Source organism: Trichosporon asahii (genome assembly GCF_000293215.1).
Source record: "Trichosporon asahii var. asahii CBS 2479 unplaced genomic scaffold scaffold00075, whole genome shotgun sequence".
Lineage (NCBI taxonomy): Eukaryota > Fungi > Basidiomycota > Tremellomycetes > Trichosporonales > Trichosporonaceae > Trichosporon > Trichosporon asahii.
Genome location: NW_014040850.1, coordinates 1197138 through 1224046, shown reverse-complemented (window position 1 = coordinate 1224046; position 26909 = coordinate 1197138). Strand labels below are relative to the sequence as shown.

Genomic DNA, 26909 nt, shown 5'->3' with positions numbered 1-26909 from the left:
TTAGGCGCCTCGTACGATTTCGATGGGGGTAGTCAGGGACAATGCGATTGGTAGCGGGCTGGGGGGTGCGGCGCTGCCTGTTTGGATTGTTGTTGGTCGGAATGGGACGACGAACACGAGAGGTGAGACGATGAGTACGCTCTGACCTTTAAGTAGTCTGACCTTTTTCTGTCTCGTTTCTCGGTGTGACATGGTCTGTAATCGTCGGCACTGCATCCCATTTGCTCGAGTGCTGAGAAAGTCGGCTCCAAGCTCCATGACACTTGACCCTCCACACTCACTCGCCGGTGCACCGCGGCGACCCTCGCGTCCTGCACCCCCCGGAACCGGGTACTTGCCCCGGCTCGCCTAAGTGGGCGTAAAACCGAAACCGGCCGCAGCATTTCATTCGTCCATTCCTCTGCTCGCCTACTCCTGCCTGCCTGCGCCGTCCACGGCATGATCCTTCATGCTCCGCCAAGCCACCATCCGCTTAAGACGCCTAACACGACTGATCGATCACAGACCCTGCTCTTCTGTTATCTATCCACACAAATTTCGAAAGACCCGGCAGTACCACATCTTGCGGGGGCTAGGCTGTGATGCATAAGAGCGAGCGGTGTCTATATATAGTACAGACCAGAGGGGATATATGCCTCCCGCACCAGCGAGGGCGTCCTCCGTCCGGTTTTTAACATGGTCCTCATCCTCGAGCAGCAGGTACGCTACACTTAGACGTACTTGCCGAAGAAGGGGATCAGCGACTGGGCAAGAGTGTACGAGAACACGAGCTTGGGGCCAACAACGAGGATCTAGGGGACAAGTCAGCGCCGGAACCGTGATTGGCTTGCTTTAGCCGAAGGGACATTCATGTCTGGGAGGAAGGGCTGGTCGTCCGCATCTGTACGCGCATTTAACGCGTCCACACGCCGCGACAATAGGTCCGCGGGGTAACTCTGGAGTACCCCGGGGTCTCCATAGCCTTTTTTAAGCCACTGCGGTGCAACATTTTGACTCTCCGCAAGATGTGCTTGGACTGAAAGATACCAGGGCTCACTCATCCATAAAATGTCTGTGTTGCAAACTCACCTTGGGGGTAAGACCCTTGAAGAAGGCACCTGGTCCCTCCGAGCGGACCATGTCCTTGATGACGGTGAAGCCAGAGACGTTCTGGCCGAAGTTGGCGTTCTGGATACGGGTCTTGACAACATCGAGGGGCGCGGCGACAGTGATCGACGAAACGGCACCAGCGATGGACGCGATGAAGTCTGGGGAAGGCGATCAGCACATCTCCTGTGTGATCCACAGGCACCGCAGGGTACTCACTCTGGGTCCAGGTAGCCTGAGAGTAGTCGTTCAGGTGGAAGAGCCACTCCTTGGTGGCAGCAGATCCACCGAAGAGCTGTGGTGGTTAGCGGACTGCTTGCGTGTGCGCCACAATCTAGCCAAAGTTAACTCACAGCAAACGATCCGGGAGCGTTACGGGCCATGGTCCAGCCCCATCCACGGTAAAGGGATCCAAGACCCTCCTCAGTGATCAGCTTGACGAGACCACGGCCCTTGATGGCCTCGGGGTTGGTCTGCATCTTGATCTTGAGGACATCGAGGGGAAGGAGGACGACCTCACCGATACCGGTAAGCCTGGGCTGTTAGCGACCGACCGTTACCACGCCGCCCCAAACCTCCTTCAGGAACCGATCACACACGCGTTGCGTGCGGAACGCAGGCTGGTGAGGCTTGAGAAACGACTGCCCACATGGTGATACTCACGAACCAGCGGAAGCCTGCATGAGCATGCTACCAGTCTTCTTGCCGAAGGTGTCACGGAACCAGTCACCGGCTCCCTTGTCGATCAGGTCACGGAAGTACGGCTGGCCACCGAACTTGTAGACACGCTGGGCGACCTTGTAACCGGCAGCGTAACCGAGACCGGGGAAGAGGGACATGAACTTGGTGACGACGGGGGCGTTGGCGGCATTCTTGAAGATGATCTGGTTGAGGGTGCTGGCAGAGACCTGGCCGCGGTTGGACATCAGACGCTTAGCGACGGTGTCGACGGGGTGGAAGACGATAAGCTCGGCGATACCTGGGGCATCAGTACGGGTTGCATGCGCGTGGGAAGAGCGCCAACTGGATCAGCAGAACCGGACGAGCAACGCCTGCTGAACGCTGTCGCCGCAGCTGTTCGAGGTGGTTGCTGCTGGTAACAACTCTAGCATCGATCAGTCCGTCTCACGATCACTTACCCGAGGTTCCGGAACCCAGGATACGGGCGGTGCCGCTCTCGCGCTTGAAGTCACCGGGGGGAGACATTTTTGATGGGCAACAAGAAGAAATGGGTGGGAGACAAAGACGAGGTCGAGGGAGAGGGCGTTGATTGCCTAGCTTATCAGGTCTTCCTGTGTCGTGCGCTGAAGAGAAAGAGTCACGATCAGATTCGGACGTTTGGCCAGGATTTTTGAGATAGCACAGAAAAGTCGGCCGCTCATTGCACCCGACGCCCTTTGGTTCCTGGCGCCGTACTGTCACTCGCTCTCATACCCGCCGTCGCGCACACTACGACTCGCTCGCGCAATCAATCCCCTCAAAGCTATTTGGGCGTTCCAAATGTCCCCTACATTTTCCGATGCGTGTCACGTGATCCACTTTTCCACGTGGTATTCCCTCTTCACAAGGAAGCCCCCATGCCACACACGACGGCGTTATCGGGTGACAAGATCACCCGCTCCGCTCGCGCTGGCTGGCTGGCTGGCTGGCTGGGCGGGGGCTGCTCCCCTCTGCGCGGAGCGGGTCGCTGCGTCGCTGCGTCGCTGCTCCCTGCTTGCTGCCAGTCTAGTCGTTGAGGTCACCTCTCTCATCTCCCTCAACCTCCCTCACCCCTCTCCCAAAATGTTCGCCTCCGCCGTTCGCCGCAACGCTCTCAAGGGCCTCATCCCCCCCAAGATCGCCACCCCTTCGGCTGTCGTGCGTATCGAGTCTTTTGGTCGACAACACCCGGAACGACCGAAAACGAATGACAGAACATTGTGCTAACTTTGCAGTCGTCGGGCGGCACCTCTGCTCGCACTGAGGAGGTCGTCAAGTTCTACTCCAAGCTCCCCAAGGGCCCCGGAAAGCCCTCTGGTGGTATCCGCGGCCGCTACTTCGAGGGCCCCAACGCCTCTGGGTACGTGCGAACAAGTGTTTGTTGGATCGCGGACGGATTGTGACACCTCGGCGTGCGCTCGGCTACTTCCGACCTTCAACCGCAGTCGATAGCCACAACACGCTCGGAATGGGCTCGGACTTGATACCGGAGAGCAGAGCGGGCGCGCGCGAAGTGCATGGAGGTGTCTGATCCGCGAGAACAACAAACCCGATCGTCATACCTTGCTAACATCTCGCAGCAAGCCCATCCTCGCTACCATCCTCGGTGTAAGTCTTTCTCTTCTTCTTCATGCTCCTCTTAGTCAATCGTGTAGCATGCTAACCTTTAGCTTTTCCTCATTGGTTACACGATCGACTACCAGATGCACCTCAAGCACCACAAGCACCACGCCCACTAGACGACCGAAACGGTGTAGATGGGAAAATGCATAAAATGACAAGGATGACGGAAAGAAAAACGCGAATTACGGGTCATAAGGTGCTCCTCCGGGCGTCTGTTGCGGCCCGCCCGTCGCCCATGGGTCCTGGGCTATCTTTGCTGTCCTTCCGAGGCCAGGTTGACTGATGACAGACGGTTGTTTCTGATCGGTCGACGTCAGTGGATAGTCGAAGAAACTCACGACAGGTGGCCGCGCCACGAATCGTCCTGCTACACCGTCCGCAGCGCCTGGCGGCTACACGATCGACTACCAGATGCAGTGGGGGAAGGCAGCGGGGAAGAGTCCGTCTCGGGGTATTTTGGAGTGCGTAGGGAGCCCGGAGCGATTCAGGTCCGTGGGGCATCGGCTCGGCAATGTGCTGCCTCGTCTTCGTTCGGTCTTCCTCCTTCGTCAGGCAGCTTCCCATGTCCTCCCCGCGCTCCCCGACGTCAACTGCACATTGTCCCCAGCTATACTGACTCAACAGACGCCACTTGCATGTATATCATGCGGTCGTCACCGATGACTTGGCGCAGGCTGCACCCCTTCGCTTCAGAGAGGCTACACTCGCTCACGGAGCCAAGTCCGTTGCGCTGCGCAATCGTACAATGGGACACACTTCGCACGACGTACACTGGTGCGTGCGAGCTGTGTGTGCGTCTACGTACGAGCTGGAAACGTCAGCAACATGAGGGCGAATCTGCAAGGCCGGGGCAAGCGATCCAGTTGAGGTTGGAGAGAACCTTTGCTAGTTTCATCCCTTCCCACGGTAACGCGAGCGTGGCCTTGCGCTGCGACGCCTTCGCCGGATCGCCGTGTATGTCAAGTGTGCCGGTCGGGACAGGCAATCTCGACCAGGTTGGAAGAAGCCTTCGCCAGTCCCAATGTCTCCCACGGGTGTCACAAAGTTCGAGACGTCTGGGCGCCTTGCGGAATGGCACTCTGGCCCTATTGCTGCTTCTCTGAACACATCCCACGCCGTCCAGTACTCTTCGCTTGAGTAGGAAAAACGATTCATATCAATGCACATTGTCCTGCGTATCCTATCTATAACAACTACAAACCAGCTTTTTAAGGGCGCCTGGTCAACGTCCACTATCGTATCGACACGCTCGTCAGAGGAGGCCCTTAGCCGCCCTCACGATCGAGTTCATGCGACCTGGTGCATTCCTCTCTTCTCCTCCTTCCTGCTGCTGCCCCTGTCCCGTCCCGTTACTAGCGAGACTCCCACTCTCGGCCCACTCTGGGTTATAGCTGGGCGGCATCTCGACTTGTGTCACGGTCGTTGGGACGGGGCCCGCATCCTGCGCATTGACGTAGTCGATTAGGGGAGCGCGGGGACGACGACCGACGCCGTAGCTGCCCCCACCGCCGTGGGAGGGACCCACATTAGTGCCGTGCGAGTTGGACGCGGTGCTTCCGCTCGCATACGTTGCCAGTTCGCTCTCGGGAGGCGGAACTAGGAGGCCGCTGCCGTTGCGCGAGAACGAGTTGCGCCCGCTGCCCGAGGGACTGAGGGGGACGGACTCGAAGCCGGCGAGCTGCCGCTTCAGATCGAGTGCTAATGGGGCCAAGGGGGCGGGACGGCCAGGCGGGGGATGGTGCAGGACGCCTGTCTTCTCGTCCGCAGGGTCCTCCTCGCCCAGAGGCGTGAAGTGCGTGTATCCGAGCGTGGAGACGTCGTTGGCTGCGTGTCAGCTTGCCACGGGAGAAAGAGAGCTGGTACGTACTCTGCAGGGAGCCGCGGCCGAAGGAGCCACGGCCCGATCCCGAGGACGCCATCGTGTACTGCGTCGTTTGCAGCGTGGGGTCGACCTCGAACCGCTCGTCGTCGTTAACGAGGTAGGGTCCGGGGCTGTTGTCAGCTAACCAAATAACCGTCGAGCTTACATGTTGTAGCGGTGTGTGTTGCGGCGGCGCCAGATGAGGAACCCGATGAGACCGCCGATGAGCATCGCGCCGAGCACCGAGCCGATGGCAATACCCGCAATAGCGCCGGCGCTGAGCCCGTGCGATTGCGGCTGTTCGGTGACCGGTTCGGGCTGGGCGGCATTGGCGGGGTCGAGTGTGTAGAATCTCGCGCTCGCGAGATCGAGGTACTTATCCTGCTCGAGGTTCTCGAGACGGAGGGTGTAGTCCGTGTTCGGGTCGAGCGGGGCCATGTACAGCGGCGTGTCGATGATGGACCACGTCGCGAACCCGTTCAGCAGTGTCTTGCCTTCTGTCTTGGATCCGGGCGGCGGAGGAGTCACAGTCACAGTAAAGTTTCCATGGTCGAGATTCATAGTCCCCCACAGAGATACCATGGTTGTGTTCTCCGGGATCCGGAACTGCGCGTACGAGTTGGCCTGCTTCGTGTCGATGCGCCGGTAGACCATTTGGTCCAGGCCGTTTCCGAGCAGGTGCACGCCTCCCCACACTGTTCCGTCCGGGTTCTTGGAATCAATAGCGGGATTTATGTTGTTATCCGTCCCGGTCGTCGTGTTCAGCCAGTTCAGAGTGGTCTCCGTCACGTCCGAGCTGCTGTTAGTTGCGAAACTCCATGTACACTTACGCATATGTCTGGATGATACTCGTCAGATACGCACGCTGCACGCCTATCGCACCCTGCTTGAGCGTGAGCACGGCCGTGTTCTGGGTGTTCTCCGTGGCATCATGGTCATTGAAGAACGCGAGCGGGCCACCGCCCTCATACCCCGGGCCGGGGGTGAACTCCTTCTCCGGGCCTCCGTTGATGCTCAGCGTGACCTTGCAGTCATTCTCACACCCGCCGTGGAAGTAGACCCCCGTCCCGAGCCAAGTGACGCTGACGCTGTTGCCTGCCTTGTTCGTGCGGTGCGAGGACTCGCCGCGGCCAAGCGTATTCGGCTGCCACTCGGTCCATGGCCGGCGCACGAACGTCGTGTTCCACAGGTCTGGGTTGTACGTGTAGTTGGGCATGGAGGCGTTCGCCTCCCGCGGCGAGTAGACGAGCAGTGGCGAGCTGTCGGGCAGCGTGATGTTGATCGGTTTGTGGGAGATCTGCGCCGCCGCCTGCGCACCGGCTGCCAATAGCAGGGCCGTGGCGAGAGCCTTCACCATGGCTGGTGAAAGCGTCGAGACGCTCTAAGGTTCTAGTTGCAGAAGGAGTCGAGCACGCCGCACGCACGCGGGCAAGTGGGCTTCCGTGCTACAGCGGTACGGCGTACGGCTGAGCCGTTAGTGCCGATCGATTCTAGATGTTGGCAGGCGAGCGCGGGCGGTGGAGTCCTGCGCTGGTGGAGCTCGTGGAAGCAGGGGAGGGTCGCGTTCGCGCGGTCGTGGAGAAGGTCGTGAGTCGAAGCGTATGAGTGACGAGCAAAGATGAGACGACAAGTGCGATGGAGAAAGTAAGCGAGCAGTGGAGAAGGATATGACGAATGGCCCAGGCAGTGTCTCACCCGGATCTGGCTGGGCGCTGCAGGCGGATGGAGGCGTTGGGTGGTTGAGGTGTGGGCGAGTCAGTTGACAGGGAGAGGGGGCCAAGTATTCCTTCCTCCCACTCAATTCGCACTTTCGCCTTGCCGCTCGGCAACGCACTCCAGCACACTCTGCGTTTGGTAGCTCTGAACGTGCTGCGTCTTCCACTCCTGCATACACCCCTTGATCACCCAGATCCCAGCGCCTAGAGCGTGATGGCGCCCTTGGTCGCGTCGAACCTTGCGACGCTGATGAGACACCGGTGCCCTCTGTGCAGGCCCATGCCAGCCCGGTTGCTTCTCGCAGCGCTGAGCCATGGTTAGGCGCTACTCTACCCGTGGGCGGCGGCGACGGGGACGAGAGCGCAGGCCGCTACTCCCGAGTGAGGCTGGAGTCGACGGGGGTCAGCGACGCTCGGCGACAGCGGTCATCTGAGCCCACAATGACATCGTTCCCTGACCATCACAGTTCACTGTCGGCTTGGCCCGGCGTGCAGAGCACTAGCTGCGCCAGTATTCCGATAGAGTTGCAGAATGCCGAGTACGCAGGTCGTACGTAGGGCTCGGTCGGGTTGGGAGGTCACGAGAATCGGAGGCGACGAGGGAGTGGATCAGCAGGAGGCAATGAATGCTCTTGGCAGTCTGGCGTTGAATGCAGTCTCGGAGCGCGGGGCACGAGAGGAACTGAGCGTGCCCAGGCACCACCCTGCGGGGTAGATGACTGCGACATTGAGCGCTCTTACGTTACCCCTCCTCAGACTGGCTCTGTGCACTGAAATCCGGAGCATAGTTGCCAGGTCAGTTCTATTCACAGATGCTCCGCGCATTCCTGAGTTTCGAACGCTGGGCTCAGATGCCTTGGACTCGCTTCCCTCCTCGCGATTGACCACAGACAAGCTCAACTCAGCTCAATATCAGCTCAAGTCCCGATCATCTTGTCGGCGCTTCTCGTCTCAGTGACGGCCCACTGTGCCCTTCTGTGCCAGTTTGTGCCCTTTCGGTGCCATGTCCCAAACTCAAATGCATTCAGTTCGTTTACACACAACACATAACGTCGCCGCGCATCATCATGTAAGAAGGTCGTCTAGTCGTTCGGGGCGTTCGAATTCGGACTGTGTAAAAGCTAGTCCTTGGGCCTGTCCTGGTCAGTTTGAAGTCCGCGAACGCAAAAGCTCACCAAATGCAATCTCGCTGGAACACCTGGACAATGTGCTGCAGCTCCTCGAGCTCGACTTTCGGGAACTCGGGCTTGAAGCCCAGCACGGCCTTGATTTTGGACCCGTTCAGGTGGATGGGCATTTCTGCTGTCAGCTGCTGGACTTCTCAACCTAATCTCTTCGCCGGTCTGATGGAATCTGCGCTACAACGCGGTGACGCTGACTTTCACCTCTGAGGAGGGTTGACAAGGTTTGCCATAGGCGGTCACGGAGCCTAGACCGCTGTGGACAGTTCACTGTCCCCTCGTCAGCTGCTACCCACGGGCAGCAACGGCAAGGAACGCAGGAACCGACGCTGCCCGTAGTGGAGACTGACCTCGCTCGGACTGCAGATCATTGACGAGATGTCTCCCCCGACGCCTCGACTGCGGACAGGGCCGCTCCTCCCCAGTACTAAGAATAGTTCTGGCCGAGAGAATGTCGGCATGGACGGTGTTTGGCCATCGCGTTGACGCCCCGGAAGGTGGTCCAATCGCTTCTTGACTGAGCGACGCGATCGCAGCACATGGGTCCAAACGAGCAGGGGCTGACCAGCGCGCTCGGCAGGCCGGCCGGCATGTCATTCAAGGAAAGATCCACGCGCTGACAACCTGACTCCCAGGATCCGGATCGGAGACTTCTGCGATCGACAGTGGTACTCACTCCTAAAGCTGTGCGGGTCGAGGTACGGCGAGAGGGGCGTGGAGTGGATTGGCGGGTCGCAGTTGAGGAGCATCTGCGACCAGGCCTCGACGTGCTTCTCGTTCACGTCCTCGATCATCTCGTTAAAGTCGACCTTGGAGAACTTCTCAACGAGGCTGACGACGGTGCTGTTCAGGAACCCGATCTTGATGTCCCACAGCTGCGCGATGAGCTTGCCGAGGGACTCCTGCGTCGAGTCCGAGTCGTCCGTCACGTTGAACAGCGGGATGCGCGGCCGCTCGCCCTCTGGCAGCACGGTCGGGATCGTCTTCCACGTGTCTGTCAGAGACGAGGGCCGCTTGTTCTTCTTGTCCTTGCCGTGGAAGATCGAGTTGAACGTCGACTTGCCCTCCGGCTGCGGGCTGAAGGGGAACTCGAGCTCGACGCCGGCCTCCTTAAGAACGACTTCTCGCGGGTTCTGCGCCAGCCACAGTCCCATCAGGTGCATCGCCTGCGAAATGTCCTGCGCGTGCACCGTGTTGATCCGCAGGTCGCCACTGTCGTTAGCTAGGTCACTGGCCGGAAAGCTCACTTGTGCAGGAACTTCATCTCCTCATTGCTGCGGGCGTCAGTGTCTTCCTCCCCTCCCAGCAGGAGCTCGCATGCACTCACAGATACTTGTAAACGTGTCCCGCAACGAGTCGCGGCACGACCTCAAAGTCCCACGTTCCCGGCCCGTACCACGCCGCACAACGGATGATGCCCGTGTTCAATCCTGGGATCGCGGCGATACCGCGCAGCGCCTCGTGCCACCATCGTCCGCGGTTTCCGTCCGGCTTCAACTTGTCGGCCTCAGTGTGTCCGTGTGATGAGCTCGACGACTTCATCTCGTAGAATGGCTGGTGCAGACGCACCCACGCGAGCGGTTTCTGCTCATCTGGGAGGTTGGCCGCACTCGTCGCCAGCGACAGCGCGGTCTGGTATGTATTCGAGATTTGCAGCTGCGTTGTCAGCTGTGCTTGCTGCCTGCAGCTTGGAACCCCGGGCGCGGAGCGACATCTGGCAGACTGCTGCGCGATGCAGCATCCTGCCGAGCTGCGCCGTGGCGTCAGGCGCGCAGGCTGAGTGGAGGCGCTTCGATCGCACCACTCAGGCCGTCGTTACCTGACCCCGTCCGGTTGGCCGGCTTGCTTGCCTTGCTCGCCTCGCGGTTGGTGGGTGGCAGCCCTCACAGCCCGGTGAGCCCGGTGTCCTGGGGCGTTTGGGCCCCAGCTCGCCTGGTCCCTCACTCACCAGCTCGGCCTTGTCGAAGCCCGTCTCTCCGGAAAAGTCAAAGACATAGTCGAAGCGCTTCCAGTCTCGCTTCACGCCCTGCCACTCTGTGGGAGGGGTGAAGATCTCGTCGTGCCGCGCCGTGTTGCCAAGGTTGATCTGGATGTACTGGCAGTTCCAGCCGGGACTCATCGCGAGCTGCATCGACTCCGAGTCGATGTACCTGGGCGTCAGCGTGCCTCAGCCGAGTCGAGTAATACGCACGTCGTCGCGGGCTGCAGACAGTACCTGTCAACTGGCAGCGTTAGCGGTCGCCTCGCATCACACGTCAGATTGCGTCAAGTCGCTCGCCGGACAGAGCGTCGACAGTCGCGGGAAGGAAGACCGAATGGCGCCAGAAGCCCGGCCGCAGGGAACCCGGTGTTCGGCACAGGGCAGCCTGCCTGGCGGTTGGGCACTTACCCGCTCTCACAAACTGGGGTCAGCGTTGGGCCAAGAGCACGCACTCACTGTCGCCTTGGGGTTGTCGCCGCGGAGGAGGTAGTTCGCCAACGCTCGTCCGACTGTTGTCGTTCCTCCTGCATCGTGTCAGCGGTATGTCCTCGCTTGTTGAACTGGGGAAGGCAGCCAGATCTGACGGCCTGGTGATCGAGCTCTGGGGTGGACGAAAAAAGTGGAGGTTCGTAACGGGTCTGAAAAGTCGGTCCTGAGACGCACCGAGAATCAAGCACACTGGCGGCTCGCCGTCTGGGAGTGTTGGCGGGGACATGGTCGCTGCTGGTCGGCGATGGGGGAGGGTGAGTGAGGAAGAGAGTTTAAGAAGAGAGGGAGCAGGCGCAACAATACTAGAGAGAAAAGGGAGCAGCCAGGTGGCCAGGAGGCCAGGACGTCAAGGAAACGAGCAGACAGGGAGCCAGGCAAAAGGGAGAGCGATGGACACCGTGCGCCGAGCATGCGAGCAATCGTGTATCTGCGCACCGCGGGCTGGCCGCCTGCTCATCTGCGCCTGAGTCCACAGTGCGACAGGCCTGTCCGCGCTGTCCGTTGCATAGCCGAACGACACCGTTGCATAGAATGTCGAGCAAGCAAAAGAGACGCGATGGGGCAGGCCGCTCTCGCGATCGCAAAAAAGTTCGAAAGCAACAATCCCTACTCCCCGTCCCTGGTGAACCTGGTTCTGTAACGTCTGCCTTACAGTCTCCTATGCAGTTTACGAGATGCATTCGTCATGGCAAGCGTCCGGCCCGTTCCTGGTCTGTACACCATCAGGACAGGCTTGGTTCCAGCCAACAATCCCACCCGGCCCACCAGACAAAGCTGTTTGTCTCGTATCGACCTAAGCACACTTTCTCCTCATCACTCCCCGCATTGTACTCCATCATGTCAGAGAGACTGGGGAGAGCGCGGAAATGCCGTCAGACAAAGCGCAGTGCTGACCTCAACGATGCACGAGTTGCTCGGCAGGTGCTGCGCTCGACCTGGGCATCCTGATGGCGACGGTCCGTGCGCAGGAGGCGCCAAGGTCGCCTGAGACGCCTGAAGTGCTGCCCGCCCTACTGTCCCCATCGCCTCAGCTAGCGCGGCCCACAGGTGGGGAAACGTTCAATGCGTCTGTTCGGCGGTGCCTATGGCGCTCGCGGCGCTCCTCCCCTGTGCTGTGTGCATGCTGCGCGATGCATGCATGCTCGTCCCGGACCTTCTGTCCGTCTGCGTGTCTACGGCTCATGCATGTTGGAACACAGTGTGGCTTTGTCCGCTCATCCGCTCGTCCGCTTCTGCCGCTTCAGCTACGCTCATGCAGCGATGCGCAGCGATGAAACCGCTGTTTGCCTGTTCTGGACGTTGCGATCTGGACGTTGCGAGAGATTCTGAAACGTCGTCATGGCGCCGATCGCTCGATGGGCTGTGCTGCTGTGACTTGTGCCATCAAGTGCACATCAAATGCGAGTCGACGAAGGGTGTGCTCGTGGGTCTCCTTGATCTTTACAAGGAGGAAGAGTACATGATGACGGCGTTCGGCTATGAAGTCTCCGGACGTTACAGGCCACCGATCGTGATGTTGATATCATAGTACATGGAAACCCCTCTATCTAGTGTATGATCAGAACATGCGGAGCCCGCCGAGCTCGACGTTCTCCTGCGCCGGCATCTCGCTCGTCGCTCCCTTCGTTCCCGCACCGCCGAGCAAGCTGGCGAAGAGCTCGTCTGTCTGCTCCTCCCCCCATCCGTTCAGCGGCACCGGCACGACAAAGTTGACCGCCTTGTCGTGAACGGTGTACCGGATCCTCCTTCCCTTGGAGCCACCACGCTCCGCCTCGCGCTTCCGCTTCTTCTCCCGGCGGAGGTGCATGAGGTCCACCGGCGTCGTGCCCTGCTTGCTCTCAATGACCTCGCGTAGGAGGGCACGGTACGCGTGCTCGGCATCCTCGAGCAGCGGCTTTGACTTGTCCCGCTTCTGCGAGAGCGAGGCGTCGATCGCATCCACGACGCCAGTCGGCTTCGTGCCCTGCATCAGCTTCGAGCCACCTGCAGCACGCGAACCAAGAGCAGACGTCGCAGCCTGGATCTTCGTGCTCCACTTCGCGAGAAGCGGCACGAGTGCGGGGTGGGAGGCATCAACGAGCGCAAAGGAGTCAGTCGCACTGTCCCGCCAGTACTCCTCGGAGGTCGGGTCGGAGTCGGTCTTTCGTCGCTTCGGGACAGGCTCTGAACCAGGGAGGATAAGGGAAGTTCGGAGGGAGAGGAGAGTGTCGTTCAGCTTTCCGAGGGAAGCAAGCACGGAGTCGCGAGTTGAGGGGATCTCGCCCGCGGGGTCAGAGGGGAGCGGAACTGGGAGCCCGAAAGCGGTAGTGAGAGCCTTCTGGAACGTTATCCGCGTCGTCATAAGAGAATCGAAGAGATCCTGCTTGTCAGTTATTGTCCGGAAACCAGCTAGCTGTAATGAAACTCACGCGCTGCCGCTTGATCGCACCACCCTTCTCGATATCCTTCATTTTGCTTGCCTTCAGTGCTCCCATGGGGTCAAGCGCCTTGCCGGACGGTGCCGGCTGATCTTCTCCCTCGTCCTCGTCCTCCTCTTCCTCATCCTCATCATCCTCTTCCTCTTCGCCCTCATCTTCGTCATAGTCTTCCTCGTCCTCATCGAAATGTTCCTCGTCCTCATCCTCCTCCTCCTCCTCGTCATATCCTGGCTCGTCCTCGGGCTCGGACGCCTCCTCGTCATCATCGAAGATCTTCATGCGCGAGCTCGGCTTTCCCTCGTACTTGTCCGACAGAAGGGTCTGCGCAACCTCTCCCCGACGCAGCGCAGAGGGACCGACATCTGTGTAGTGCTCTCGAGCAGCATGGGAGCGGCTTAAATCATGCCCATCGATGTCCGCGTAGGCCTCCTCGGGATCGACAGCTGGACGTTAGTTTTTTCCGTTTGATTTTCAGCTGGGCAACGCAAGTTCCTGCGGATATCCCTACAGCAACATTGAGGATGGTCCTCGCAGCGGCGAAAGATGATGGAGAAGGTAGAGCGGTCAGGGAGTCGCAAGGGCTGCGCCGCAAACAACAAGGCTAGCCCAAAAACAACTCACTCTTAGGGACATCGTCCTCGAGCTGCTTGAGCTGCTCCGCGAGCGAGACCATGGCTTTGGCTGAAGAGGTGATGCTATGTTGACAAGCTGTGAACGTTGTTGCCGCTGGACTTGGTCGTGATCAACTTTTGGAGGCCAGGCACGGACAGCCACGTGCAGAGTTAAGGGGTGGAGCGTATAAGCGTCATGTACACCCGTCGCCTGGTGGAGGTGGGCTAGTGGAGGCTAGCGAAAAGGACTTGTTTTGTCGTCAAAAAGGGATGCTGGGAGCGGACGGGAGCCAGGCAGATTCGAACGGCGTTACCACGCAACGGTATCACACACGAATACCCGTCAATGCGGCTGAAGCTTCCCTATGTGTCCATGCTACGACTCAGCTAAAGGGCCCTTCTTATTTTTGTGCCCGTAGGAACAATATGACTCAGACTGACGTTGTTACGTAATTATATGGCCGCCTCTCAAACCGTGCAGTTTCGCCAGTTAAGCGTGCCGGGACGGAAGGCGGCTCGCACTGACCTATGTCTCTGTTGCTGATTGTTTTACTGCCATCATCACTATACATCAATGAAAGACGAAGGGAGCAGAACTTCGTCGCTCAAGACTGACTGCGAAGTCATTCTGATGAGTGGCTGACGCCGCGGTCCTGAGCCGCACCCACGTTGCTGTGGCTGTGAACGATCGTTGAGGAATTGCATCTCGTTCTCCGCAATGCTTCGTTAGCATCCCCTGGCCAATCAAAAGCTTTAAGGCTGCCCGAAGTGAACATAGCTCACAGCAGACCTCCCCTGCACAATTCGTCTTCTTTTCAGCAAGGACTAACCGAGTCCTCCAGCCCGAGAATCGAAGTTGCCAGAGATCTCGAACTTTCATGAGCCGTGATGTCTGACAATCAGTGGCGTAGCGTGCCTGATTATTGTGTTCCAGCGCGATACAGCCTTCCCCTTGTCGCACGGACCGCTTCCTCAAGGACTCTTCTGCTGTCCAGCTGAAGAGCAGCTCTCTTGGCCACGGCCGCGGTCTAGACCGTCGAGCTTGGCCGCCTGAGCGCACCGCTGTGCAGTAACGGCGAGGAGAGGTCTATCCCCCACGCTCGCTCCTCAGCTGATGCTCCGAGAGGCATACGGCGGCTCTGCAGTTCACTGCCTACGCGCGTGTGGCAAATGTCTTACAAGACAATAGAGAGCGAGGCCATCCCGCTGGCCATCCCGACGACGGCGCCCACATATCTAGCGGCAACTCAAGTGAGGTCCTCTGCAACAATTGTATCTCACGACAACACGACACACGATGTTGCCGCTCATCCTTCTCTCGATATCGGCGATTGCTTCTTCGCTGGCGGCGGAGCTGATCCGCCGACCACTGAACATCTCGATCACCGACAACTCCCCTCTGCTGATCTACAGACCCAAGATCCCACGCCCCGAGGAGAACGCGACCCGCAGTGGCATGGCGCACCAAAGCTGGAACGTGAGCTTCTCCGGCTCGAAGTGGTCCGAGTGGACTCCTAATCGCGTGGGACATGGCAGCTCCGAGCATCGCGTCAGCTGGCCGAACGCGACAGTCATGTTCTCATTCATGGGCACTAGTGTGCAGTTTCTCGGCTCTGTAGGCGAACGCACCAACATCGAACTCCGACTAATCGAAAGCACGTCGGCAGACGGCGGCCAAGTGGTCTATGACGACGAGGACGGGAAGCTTGCAAGCCTTAGTGTCGCTTGGGGGTGGCACACGGTGCAGCTTTTCCTCCGCACTGGCACTGTAGCCCTGACCGGTGTTCAGTTCACGACAGAAATAGAAACCCTGCAGTGAGTGTTGCGGCTCTTACAACGGCTAATGTGAGCAGAGAGAGCGCAAACGACACCCTGACCGTGGACGTGAATGCTCGCGACGGAGACAGCATCTCGCCCCTCATCCCCAACCTACAGGGCAGCAACACACCCGGAGGCAAGCCGTGGCATGTTCACGACGTCATCTGCACGAGCGACGACCCCGTCTACTGGCCACGTATGGATACGTGGGACAAGGATGCGTGGGCGACAATGGCTGTTCCGCAGAACGCATCCTACTTCACATTCTGGGGTAGCATGAACGACGACCACCGCCAATACTCGATAGAGATCATCCCACCTGCTCCCGGACTGCCGCAGGGGCCGCAAGTGTTCTCCGGATACACGTCGTGGTGCACGCCCGATACACTCATGTATGCGGCCCCACTGGACCCGCAGGAGAGATACCGCATCCGCGTTATCAACCTCGTCAACGACCGCGTGACCGATATCAAGAAGGCGACGTTCTGGATCGCGAACGAGACAAGCGCATCAGAGGCGGCGGCAGCGCTATCTTCGGCCTCGCCGTCGAGAGCCCCCGCAGCTGTCACTACGGCAGTCGATACTGCAAAGACTTCGCTTGCCCCGGCGGCAATCGCCGGTATTGCCCTCGGCGCAGTAGCCGTACTCGGTGCCGTGGCGCTCTCGGCTTTCCTGCTGATGCACCGACGCAACGCGAAAGAGAAGGCAGAAGGGGAGCAGTACGATTTGTGAGCTGCCTTGCACTCCTCTAGCTAACCACAGGGATGAGAACAAGCGACTTGTGCACCGGCGCTCGCACTCCTGGGGCCCTAGCATGGCTCTCTCGGAGGGTTCCGGATGGACGGACTCGAGCGTTGGACCTACCTCAGTGGCCGGCGCAAGCTCGTCGCCTGTGACACCATCTGCGACCACTCCAGCACGACAGCGACACACGTACGCGACCCATACCCCGCAGTCGTCCATCGGGATGTCCTCGCTGCGGAGCATTCGCGAGGACAGTGTGTTTGTGACCGACACGGATGCGGGTACGATTCCGGTTCTCATGCCCCCGACGTATGACCCGGAGTGGGCGAATGAACGCTCCCCACCGCTCCCGGACGAGGGAGCTGAGCTGGGGAGCACGGCGGAGCAGACGACTCGTTCCACTCCGCACGTGTACTTCCCTGCGGCTACGTCGCATGTGTACATCGGCCAATCCTCACATAGCGCCCGCCAGGCTGAGAGGGCCAGGGCTAGGCATGAGCCTAGAGACCCGAGGCGCACGAGTGGTCAAGTGACAGAGCTTTTGAGCGAGCTGTGGGGCGCACCGTTGCAGCGTAATGGATCGACATGGAAGCCTGTCCGCTCTGACACAGACGCCAGCGTCACTTCGGGAACGCCTCGGTCGGACGTCTTCTCCGATCTTTCCATGCCCAACTCCAGACCGTCGATCGACTCGAAGGGTCCAACAAGTCCCAATACCATGACGGACATCCGTGAAGAGCCGAATCGTTTGAATTCGAAGTCAGCCAAAGAGACACGCGAGGTTATGATTCAGCAGAAGAGGCGGGAACAGAGGGCGTCACGAATCTCGAGGGCGACAAGGGACGGAAACTACATCTAGGAGGGGGCACGGAGGACATATGTCTATGATATCACTGATGACCGCATGCATGTTGTGCAATATGACGAGCGGCAACATTACGAACGCGGACGTCCTCGATCGTCAATCCATCTAGGCGTTGGCCAACTCCGTCCACCTGTCCTCTTAAAGGTTATGGCAGACTTTCCTCTATCCACATTCCAATCATGGTGGCGACGATCTACCAGCTCAAGACGATCACCGAGTACGGCGCAACGCGCACCGAATCCACCGCTATCGCTACTGTATCGGCCACTGGAACGTTACTGGGAAACGCGGAAGCATACACGAAACCTTCGACGACCTACCCGGAGCCGACATGGCGAAGCTCGACGACAACTACCCCACCCCCGCACTCTGTAACGGAGCCACCGGACGAGAGCGGCGACTCGGGTATGAGTCCCGGAGCCATAGCAGGCATCGCTGCCGGCAGCTCAGTAGTAGGAATCAGCATACTGCTCGCTGCCGTGTATCTTTATATTCGTCTTCGTCGGCAGCATGACCGACGCGATTCGTAGGCTTGTCCACGGCATACCTCAGCTGATCCCAGTGACCCGTTCGACATCGACACGTCCGCGGTTGTATCAGTCCCCAACGCGGCGGAGGTGACGCCCTACACATTCCCGAAGTCCAGTCTCCAGCCTCCAGATAAACCTGTTGTGTCAGATGAGGTACCGCCCGTACCGCCACCTGTGCCTCCCAAACCGGTCAGGATGCCGAGGCCTGTCCCGCCACGGCCGATCGCGAGAACTACACTAGAGAAGTTGGAGGCTGAGGCAAGGGGTCCCAGTCAAGTGAAGTGGCTGCCTGCATCACAGTTGGAGAGACGAGCTAGAGTAGAGAGGCGGCGTGGTGATGGGACACGGGGAATTGAGAAACGCCCAGATAACCTCCGCGTCCAGAACCCCGATCCGGAGCCGGATCCTACGCCTCCGCCCTATGATCCAGCCTGGTCAGAGGGGCGTCATTGAGAGCACAGCTAAAGTGGAGTTGCCCTTCATGCGCGCTATGCACGGAGCGATGTATATCCTCGAAGTACCCTCGGTTGCGGTGATGATGGCTGTGACGCAACTGTACAATTTTACAGCAGCCAAGTTTCGACGAACGTTTTGCGGTATTTGTCACAATTAACGTCAGTTTCTGTTCTCTGTTGAACGACGGCGCCAGAAGTCGCAAAACGGCCCGAACAAATGGACAGACGCTATGTTTTGGAAATCATATACATGAACAAAGAGGAAGAGCTAAATGGAAGTTTCTTTTGGAGGGCGAACGCAGGAAGTGCGTGCGGACGCTAAACCTTGTTGTGGCCACCTGGAGCGAGCTAGATCAGAGGCACTATGATCGTTGCTGCTGGTGACTGAGCTCGTGGCTGAAACTCAAGGCCTACGGAGTCAGTACAGACACTCGGTGCCTTACGGGGACTCACTTCTTCGCCAGGTGCGGGTACTTGCGCCTGCCGTAGTCCTCCTCTACATAAGCTGCCACGTAGCGCTGGTCAGCCTCGCGAGACCACTCCTTCTGCGTTGCCAGACGATCCACCGCCCACTGGTGGCTCTTTTCCAGACTGCGGAGGGTGAAACCACCGGCATCAACCTTGCCCATCCCATGCTGCTTGCAGAGAGCGCGGTGATCGTTGAGCTCCTTCAGCGCAACCTTGACTTTGTCCTCGAACTCAGGAATCTCGATACGGTAACGCCACGCCATGAAAAGGCCATCACGCAGCCAGTCGCTGTCAGGGTGAACCGACTTGGCGAGGGCCATACGCTTGGCGATTGTTCCGGCATTCTCGGGGGTGGCCTTAGCTAGGTTGGCGTGAGCGTTCCTAGCAGGCCTGGGCAGCTGGAAGGGCGGAAACATGATGGCAACGCGCAGGATGTGGAGGTGAATAGAGGAAGGACGGCGACAGTGAGGCGTCAGGCTGGAGATGTGCAGGGTTGGATGCAAGGCCGGTGATGTCAGGTTTGGAGTGGCAGGAGTTGCGGATGTTTAAAGCGTGGGTGAGATCTGATGGAGGGGAGGAAGATAGGTGTGAAGGACGATAGGAATGAGGATAACCGCAAGGGTTGGGGAAGACACAGCCACGGCGACTGCTTCTTATATCACTCGCTTGAGCAGTTGAGAAGGTCCGCAACACACTCATGAGACGACTGGTAAGCCCGCGCTACTCGCACACCGAGGATAGCATTGTTGTGTACCTGTTGCGACGGTGCGATGGTGCGCATGTGGGAGCGAGAAGAGTGAGACACGATGTACTATGGTGATCTTCTGGTGGTCACTTGACGGTCTTGGCGGGCGGCGAGAGCGAGACGCGAGCACACCTGGATCAGTGCAGAGGAAGTTGGTCGTGATGAAGATGCAGCTATCTCTGTATACGGCAAACAATGTGTTATGCAAGTATGTACATGAAATGAAATACGAAAAGCGAAAGCAAAGGTATGAGGCAGGCGTGCAACGAGGTGCGGTGCAGTGGCCGGACGCGTTGTGAACCATTCGACACTTTCCTAACGATTGGTACAGGCTGAGAAGTCTTGGATGACATTGAAGGTACTAGGTGCCCGAGTCTGCAGCGTCAGCAAAGAATTGTGCATCGGTGACACTCACGCCTTCACTGAGGAGCTCCATGCTTGTTGTTCCAGTCCTCGACAAACGCCTTGACATACTCCTGGTCGGCGGCGTTGGATGACTCGCGACATTCTGCGGCCTGGTTACGCTGGAAGATGTACCAGTTCTCCTTGCCCTTGACCTCGAGACCGAAAGGGTCGACCTTTGCGCGGCCGTACTTCTCGCAGCGACCGAGCATCTCCTGCCACGCCTTGTAAGCCTCCTCAGCTTCGTAGTCGCGGGAAAGAATGGTCGCGCGGTAGTACAGGGCCAACATGAGGGCGCCGTGAACATGGCCCTTCTCCTGGTGGAAGATTTTGGCCGCCGCTTCACGCTTGTCGATTGAGCTAATCCCTCGGGCGGTAGCCTGCTCGAGGTTCTGCCAGGCGATCTTGGCGGGATCGTTGCTACCGAAGCCGAAGACCATCGTGTCTGGGCTGTACAAACCGAAGGAGGTGGTAATGAGCCGGTTAAAGCCTAGGTAGAGGTGATTGAGCGACTATGGGCGGCTGGGTGGTTGACGGTGCTGGTGGACAGACGTCGAGTTGGGAGGGCTGGGATGAAGTGTCCATAGGCAAGCGGAGCGACCTGTTGGAGATGGTTCTCAAATACTCTCAGCTGATGCTCTAAGTACCGCAGCACACATGGTGCGACCTGCATTACGTGTACTGGGCATGGAAGTGTCAGTGGATAGTACTCCTGAGGCGAAGCACTGCTGATGCGAAGGTGCGGAGGTGAGTGGGTGAGGGATCTGGCAGAAGCGGTGGGCGAAACTCCTGTTTCAGCAGTGCCACGAACATCAGGGATACTAGGGCACACCTCTGATAACAAGTGTTGAGCTTCAAGCGCAAGTGATGTGCAAGCGCGGAAGTGTTGTGCACCCAACTACATCCACGACGTTACCCGTGGCCCTGCTGGTGAGGTGGCTGTCGTGGAGAGGTCGGGGATCATCGTCTCGAACATTCCGAGAGAGTGCGAAAGGTGACACCGAAACGTCCTTAGACTGAAGCTGGTTTGCTACCTTGGACCGCTTTGCACCCCTCGCACTGTGGGCGGTGATGGACACAAGCTCACAACCCCGTACTACGCGTGCCCCAAGGCATTCCACGCCCATTGCATGTGCATCAGTATGTTTCCAAGGATTGTCATCATGCAGAACATCAATCTCTGCGATCTTCGCCAAGTATGACATGCATCAGTCAACCTGGAAACTACAATATGTGAGAATATCAAACAAAATATACAATAAAATAGACTAATTTCCCGTGTCTATTCGGAACGAGAATTGGAGCCAGTGCTGATCCCTGCGTCTCCGGCGCCGGAAGCTCCAGCCAAACGAGCACCGTTGGTCAGCAGCACCAGCAACAGCAACAGCAGCAGCATCAAACTTATCAGACAGCAGCAGCAGCCACAACACCGCATGGTAACGAGTAGTGGCAGCGGCAGCAAGCAGCAGAAGCAGCCATAGAGCCATCAACAGCAACAGCAGCAGCAGATCACGCACCAGCTCCCCAGATACTTAGGGGGCTCGGGATACGACCCCTATCAGCCGCTGGAGAGCGACGAGACTCAGGCTCCAGCTGCCGGTCAGCAGCACGAGCAGAAGGAGCTCCCGCGCCGCCGAAAACGGCGCCCTCCTGCCCGCTTCACCCCCTCCCTCCCACGCTCCTGCGCCTGGCGACTTCTGATACTACCCTCCATTCCTCTGTCGTTCAAGGTCAAGGCCTGTTCGCTCTCCAGCCCCGGTACAATGCGATCTCCTCGGCCATTACGCCTCTCCAGATAACCCCTCTGGTCACGCTACCGTGCCAAGGTTACGGACGGTCAACAAGTCTGCAGTCAGCTAAGCACAGAAAACACGCCAAGCTAGCGACGGCGGCCTAAGGAGTACGAACTGTGCCATCACAGCGGGAGGCGGAGCGCCAGGCGTTTCAGGCCCGTTATGTACTGATCCTCGTCGAGGCCCGCTTGTGGAGCTCTTCCACTCCAACCGACCAACCCGTGGTTCAATGAGTGGCGGAGCCCGTCAGGAAACAAGATATCTTGCCGTTGATCTCCTGTCGGGTGCCCCTGACCGGAGCCCCAAATTTCTGTGCAGCCCATATGCCTGGTGTCAGCTCGGGGCCACTGGATTGCTGAAGTGAGGTGTGAGACTCACAGACACCGAACGTGGACTCTGAGACCACCAACAATACCAGCGAAAGGGGCCAACAGCCCTCTCCTCCCACTGACGCCGTCCACTTATAGCGGCGAGATCGTCGTCCTCTGTGGTCAGCTTTGCCGCCGTCAACAGAAAGTTGTGTGTCGTGGGTGATGACTCACAGAAGCTGGCCACTTGTAGTGCACTGTCTTTTGTTACCGAGGAGAGGCCATGAGGCCCCTCTCTCGGTAACCGTTGGAAGACGAGAAATACAAGCTCGAAGCCGCCGCCAAAAGTGCCAAGTACCCCACATCGGGGATCCAGTTACTGGCGTGTCTTCTGCGGCTGTTGACCCAGGCCGGACATTGAAATCCAGTGGGAGCAGGCGGCCCGGGTCTGGCGGTTTCCGAGTATCGACGAATGCGAGTATCTGGCGTCAGCTCGAAACTCGTCAGAAGGCAGCTGTTCGGCGAGAGACTCACTTGGGCGGGACTTCGCCAACCTCTCAGCCTCCTGTCGTCAGCTTGTAGGACAGCCACCATCAAGCCTGATAAGAGATTGGTCTATACTCACGCCGTCTGGACTTCCGATAAGGGCGAAGAAGTTCCCACCGAGCCGGCCCTCCACTGAGGACAAAGGAAAGAGCCTTTCACTGTCCAGGGAGTTGAAAACCCACATGACTGGCGTCAGCTCTTGCGGACTTCATGTAGCTGAATGCTGAGGAGACTCACAGACCGCAAGCGGTGCATTGCAAGGACGCGCGGCAGTGTTCCCAGCCCCCATGCTAGCAAATCTGCCAGCACACGCACCTGCAGTCAGCTCAAGCGTTCGACGTTTGAAGCTAGACACCTCGAAACTCACATACTGCAGACGAGGCGGAACAGCGGCCCCCGTATGGGGGCGCCGGCGAAGACCTCCCGACGACGAGTGCACCCCGGGGTCAATGTCCCTGCCAAGCAGAAGCACACCTTACCCTTCGATCCGCAGCCAAGCCGAGCCAGCCAAGGATCGGAGTCCACACACCTGAAGTCAGCTTTCAAGTGCGCCGCACAGCTGCCGTGAAGGGACTCACAGACAAGACGAGAAAAGGAGGGGTCGGGGCCGGCCCCACTTATCCACCGGAGACATGGCAACGGCACTCCAATTCGTGAAAACACAGGTTTGAAGGCCCACACACCTGTCGTCAGCTATCCCGTGTTCTCACGAATAGCTTGCAACTCACAGACAACGCGCGCTCGAGAACGGAGTACCAGCCCGCCATCGCCCGGGACTGGCCTCCACTAGGCGCCCGCCACCCGTGCCGCCTACCGCCCGGGAGCCCGGTGGTCCAGGTAGGAAGGCGGGGAGGTCGATATTTCCGGAGCTCTACTCCGGGAACAGGGTCAGGGGTGCAACAAGGGAGCCGACACCCATGGCCGAGGACGACATCGAGGGTGTCGGCCATCTGGTCCAGGTCTCAGGATCAACCTGGTGGTGTGAGTGAGGAGTTGATTGTCGGAGGTGCGACATGCCCTCGACGTCGCTGCTGTCGTATAGCTTGATTCCATCGTGAACCTAGTCGAAGGCGAAGGGGTGACGATAGTTTGCAGAGGCAGCAGGGGAATCGCGCTGGTGGTTGAGGTGGGATGAGTAGGATTGGAGTGGAATATGTCGCTTTGGTTGAAGTCAGGTACGTGGAAGTGAAGACGTGTCAGGGGGTCGAAAGTAGTAAACTCAGTCCTGCGCTGGATGGATAGAGGAGCGTTGGGGAGAGATGTTCTGGACGGATGGGGCTGATATACTTTGGCCCTGGGGTGGATAGGCGTGCAGCAGACAGCTGCTCTGGTGCAGGAGTGTAGGTGAGCAGACATGAAGCGGTGCAATGGGGCACACGGAGAAGCTAGAGTACCCCCAAGGTCACTGGTTGAAAGGCGGATGACCAGAGGATTGCCAGTGACGATCTGGTGTTGCGAGGAACACGACGCCACAAGTGTGTGGCACGATCTGTGCGTTTCACTTCCGCCCCTGGCGCGAGAGACGCAAGTTCATCATTCACCATCAATGCATGATTCGTGCATGCGAGGGTGTATGTTCAATGCATAGGACAGTGTACTACTGGATGCGCTCCTGCTAGTGCATGCAGGGGTCGTTGGATGCATAGAAACGGAGCCACAAAGCGAGGCGCCTGGTGATGGAAACCAGCATCGAAAGTGACTGCTTGGGTTACAGGTCGAGTAGATTGCAGCTCACGGGCGCACACGATGATACGTAGCACGTACTTGCACGAAAAGATTGCAGTCAGAAGCGGTTCAGAGTGCGTCGCCTCTTCCGAGCGCACCCGAGTCTGCGCTCTCCGCCAACCCAGCTCATCCCCAAGCTCGACACCCGGAGGCTGAAAGCCAGGGCAACGCCGTCACCATCACCGTCACCATCAGCAAGGCTATTTTCCTTCACTGCTGTAGACACACTTCTACAACGCTTAACAGGGGGTTTACTACGCTACATCCTCATACTACTATATATGTATACATGAATGAGTGGTGCTGTTCTTGATGGTTGACCCTCGGGAGAGTCTTTCGTAGCCTAGCGGCCGGTCTTGGAGGTATGCCGCAGCGCAGTCTACTCCTCCTTCTTCTCGTCCTCCTCATCGGAGGACTCGTCGTCCTTGGGCGAGTAAACGCCTGGTTGTCAGCTTCGTCCTTCACTCGGAATAGAAAGGACTCACAGACGATGCAGAGGTCGCCCTTGTCGCGACCCTGCGCGTAGTCGACGTAGACGGCGCTGCCGCAGTCGCTGCAGTAGTAGTACACGGTGGGCTCCTCCTGCTGGTTGGTGCTCATCTTGTTGATCTTCGAGTTGAGGCGGGGTGAGAGAGGTTGAAGTTGGAAGAGTTGGAGGGGTGGAGAGTTGGAGTCGAGGTGTTGGTGGTTGGAGAGAAGAAGATGTCGAGGGGAGCGCGTTATGTATTCTTCGACCAGACCTTCATGCACACAACTCCTCGGAAGGGATAGCACTCTTGGAACGTCGTCGAGGGCGAGGTGTGCGAAGGGGGCACGAGTGTGTTGCGCGGAGAGCGGGGTGCGCGGGTACGAGGGGCTCGAGACCGGGAATGTGTGTACACAGAACGCACTCCGACGTCGTCGGCTTGCCGTTTCTGGGAAAGAGGTGCGCACGCCAGGTGAACTCTCGGTGCGAGATGGGGTATGCTGGACGACCGGACTCACTTCGCTTGCTCGGAGCTGGTACTGCGTAGTGCATCTCCGCGGGTATCGGAGGACAGGTCGCACACAGCACGCCCTGGCAATTGGAGTTGTAGAGCTCTTTTCGGAAATCTTTAGGCCCGGAAGAGTGCCATGTTCGAGCTGGCTGTCCATCAGGCTCGGCGCCCTCGTAAGTGTGTGCTGAGCTGACTACCGGTTGCGCAGCCAGTGTGTGTCTGTCTATCAGCCATCGAAAGTGATGCACCCAGGTGCGTATCTGTGATTTCACCGCATACGCAGCACTCCTGACATGCATGGCTGCCGACCTGGATAAGCTACGCAGTGTCAGAAGAGGAAGTGAGGAGGCAGTTCCGATGGAAGTGGCTCTCGCCCCGAAATACACAGAAATTCTGAAAATTGCCAAGCGCGGGTCAAATATCGCTTTTATGAGGGGTTGAGGTGCATGAGAGATGCTCGCGCATCTTGCATGCGGATTGGGAAAGAGGTGTATGCATGATAATCTCACGAGGCTAAGGGAATGACAGTGGTGGATGCTAGAGGAACGGTGTGTTAGTTGTCGCTGCAGTGAGGTCGGAGAATGGACACTTGTGCGACGCAACGATAGCTCGATCCCTAAGCATCAAGTAGAAAGGGATGCTAGAGCATCACTGAGGAGCTAAGAAGAATGGAAGCTTTGGAACAGGGATCGGATTATGCAACTCATTCAAGAGCTATACGGAACAAACGCTGAGGCCGAGAAGGCAGTTCTCGATAGTACATCGCACAACGTTCGTCCCTCGCAATTATGTCACCTGCTGTGAGCGGTTCGTGTGCATCATGTCAAAACTCTGTGCCACCGTCTTCTCCCCGCCAAATGTATCCGCCAGATCCGCCGCTCGACCGACCCTCCGAGCACGAGGACACCACCGCGTACTCCGTGTGAACTGCGGGTCGTGCATGTTTACGGTTCGAACGTGTTGGGTCGCGTCGTTCCCAGGCGCCGTGGACGGGACGTTCCTGGTCCGGTACGGCGGGCAGGTGCATTGATCGGGCCTAGCACGTGGGTGATCGGGCAACACGCCAGGTCCCACTGTGACAGTGCAGAGTCGACACAGCGTTTTGGCACTGTGCGATGAGCCGGTGCTGCTGTGTCGCATTCCGGGGCTCGATGGCCAGGCCCCGGCAGCGCAGCGCAGCGCATGACGACATGACGGGAACGGAGGACCTGAGTTGTGTCGGAGCTGACGATGCGTCTTTGGCAGCTCGGGCGTGGACGGCGTGAACTCACGAAAAAACGCGCTTTGGAGGGTGACACGCCGCGTGCCCTCTTCCTGACGTCACCAGCTCCGCAATCGCCTTTTTACGCCCGACCCATTAACGGCCCATCGCCCGATGGTGCAGTGGAGAAGTGGAGGTGTTATCACGTGATTGGCTCCAGACCCTTGTTTTTGCCACCCACTCGAGACCCTGATTGTTTTCCTTGCCCCCCTTGGCCGCCCTTGCGTTTTCCTGACTCCCCATTCCTCCGTCCCATTAGCCAATCCTAATGCACACGTGGCGCCCATTAATACCCCCATCACGCCCCAAAGCTAATCGGATCAAAAGTCGGACCACAGCGAGGCCTCTTGAGGCCGACACTACAACCAGTCCAGTCAGGACGCAGCATGCACGTTGATCACCCAGCGAGACCCCCACAGCGCTCTTCCTTCCTGCTCATCACTCTCACAACGACTACTCGCTCGCCACCGATCTATCGGGTACACCAACACCCCTCTTGGCATCACCAACACTACGTCTCCGGGCACCAGCCAGTCCAAACAGCTGAGCTGGTCGCCCAAAGCTTATCCTCTTTCTCGCCACCAACTTTCCGACCCTCTCCTTTATCTC

The 26909-nt window shown here is 58.6% G+C and overlaps 10 protein-coding genes across 10 annotated transcripts; 3 read left to right on the top strand and 7 right to left on the bottom strand.

Moving 5' to 3' along the window:
- Positions 1–710: 710 nt before the first annotated feature.
- Positions 711–2292, bottom strand: A1Q1_05988 (protein YHM1; the record flags this gene model as incomplete). Its single annotated transcript, XM_014321197.1, has 6 exons — positions 711–791; positions 1069–1247; positions 1306–1381; positions 1440–1620; positions 1750–2065; positions 2226–2292. 6 exons carry the CDS (start codon positions 2290–2292, stop codon positions 711–713), a joined length of 900 nt encoding a protein of 299 aa, XP_014176672.1.
- A 576-nt stretch (positions 2293–2868) lies between these two features.
- Positions 2869–3524, top strand: A1Q1_05987 (F1F0-ATPsyn F; the record flags this gene model as incomplete). Its single annotated transcript, XM_014321196.1, has 4 exons — positions 2869–2943; positions 3021–3145; positions 3366–3393; positions 3456–3524. The coding sequence occupies 4 exons, from the start codon at positions 2869–2871 to the stop codon at positions 3522–3524; spliced, it is 297 nt and encodes a 98-aa protein (XP_014176671.1).
- Positions 3525–4660: 1136 nt separating this feature from the next.
- A1Q1_05986 (uncharacterized protein) lies at positions 4661–6626 on the bottom strand (the record flags this gene model as incomplete). Its single annotated transcript, XM_014321195.1, has 4 exons — positions 4661–5232; positions 5276–5400; positions 5478–6068; positions 6130–6626. The coding sequence occupies 4 exons, from the start codon at positions 6624–6626 to the stop codon at positions 4661–4663; spliced, it is 1785 nt and encodes a 594-aa protein (XP_014176670.1).
- Positions 6627–8105: 1479 nt separating this feature from the next.
- A1Q1_05985 (uncharacterized protein) lies at positions 8106–10861 on the bottom strand (the record flags this gene model as incomplete). The annotated part of the gene is made up of 8 exons (XM_014321194.1): positions 8106–8118; positions 8160–8286; positions 8842–9377; positions 9493–9821; positions 10114–10315; positions 10357–10367; positions 10603–10670; positions 10810–10861. 8 exons carry the CDS (start codon positions 10859–10861, stop codon positions 8106–8108), a joined length of 1338 nt encoding a protein of 445 aa, XP_014176669.1.
- Positions 10862–12193: 1332 nt separating this feature from the next.
- On the bottom strand, positions 12194–13725 carry A1Q1_05984 (transport-related protein; the record flags this gene model as incomplete). Its single annotated transcript, XM_014321193.1, has 3 exons — positions 12194–12994; positions 13044–13495; positions 13674–13725. 3 exons carry the CDS (start codon positions 13723–13725, stop codon positions 12194–12196), a joined length of 1305 nt encoding a protein of 434 aa, XP_014176668.1.
- Positions 13726–14960: 1235 nt separating this feature from the next.
- Positions 14961–17084, top strand: A1Q1_05983 (uncharacterized protein; the record flags this gene model as incomplete). Its single annotated transcript, XM_014321192.1, has 3 exons — positions 14961–15478; positions 15571–16209; positions 16295–17084. 3 exons carry the CDS (start codon positions 14961–14963, stop codon positions 17082–17084), a joined length of 1947 nt encoding a protein of 648 aa, XP_014176667.1.
- A 185-nt stretch (positions 17085–17269) lies between these two features.
- Positions 17270–18073, top strand: A1Q1_05982 (uncharacterized protein; the record flags this gene model as incomplete). Its single annotated transcript, XM_014321191.1, has 2 exons — positions 17270–17495; positions 17643–18073. The coding sequence occupies 2 exons, from the start codon at positions 17270–17272 to the stop codon at positions 18071–18073; spliced, it is 657 nt and encodes a 218-aa protein (XP_014176666.1).
- A 451-nt stretch (positions 18074–18524) lies between these two features.
- On the bottom strand, positions 18525–18959 carry A1Q1_05981 (uncharacterized protein; the record flags this gene model as incomplete). The annotated part of the gene is made up of 1 exon (XM_014321190.1): positions 18525–18959. The coding sequence occupies one exon, from the start codon at positions 18957–18959 to the stop codon at positions 18525–18527; it is 435 nt and encodes a 144-aa protein (XP_014176665.1).
- Positions 18960–19707: 748 nt separating this feature from the next.
- On the bottom strand, positions 19708–20130 carry A1Q1_05980 (uncharacterized protein; the record flags this gene model as incomplete). The annotated part of the gene is made up of 1 exon (XM_014321189.1): positions 19708–20130. One exon carries the CDS (start codon positions 20128–20130, stop codon positions 19708–19710), a length of 423 nt encoding a protein of 140 aa, XP_014176664.1.
- Positions 20131–24441: 4311 nt separating this feature from the next.
- A1Q1_05979 (uncharacterized protein) lies at positions 24442–25196 on the bottom strand (the record flags this gene model as incomplete). The annotated part of the gene is made up of 2 exons (XM_014321188.1): positions 24442–24503; positions 24548–25196. 2 exons carry the CDS (start codon positions 25194–25196, stop codon positions 24442–24444), a joined length of 711 nt encoding a protein of 236 aa, XP_014176663.1.
- Positions 25197–26909: the final 1713 nt, after the last annotated feature.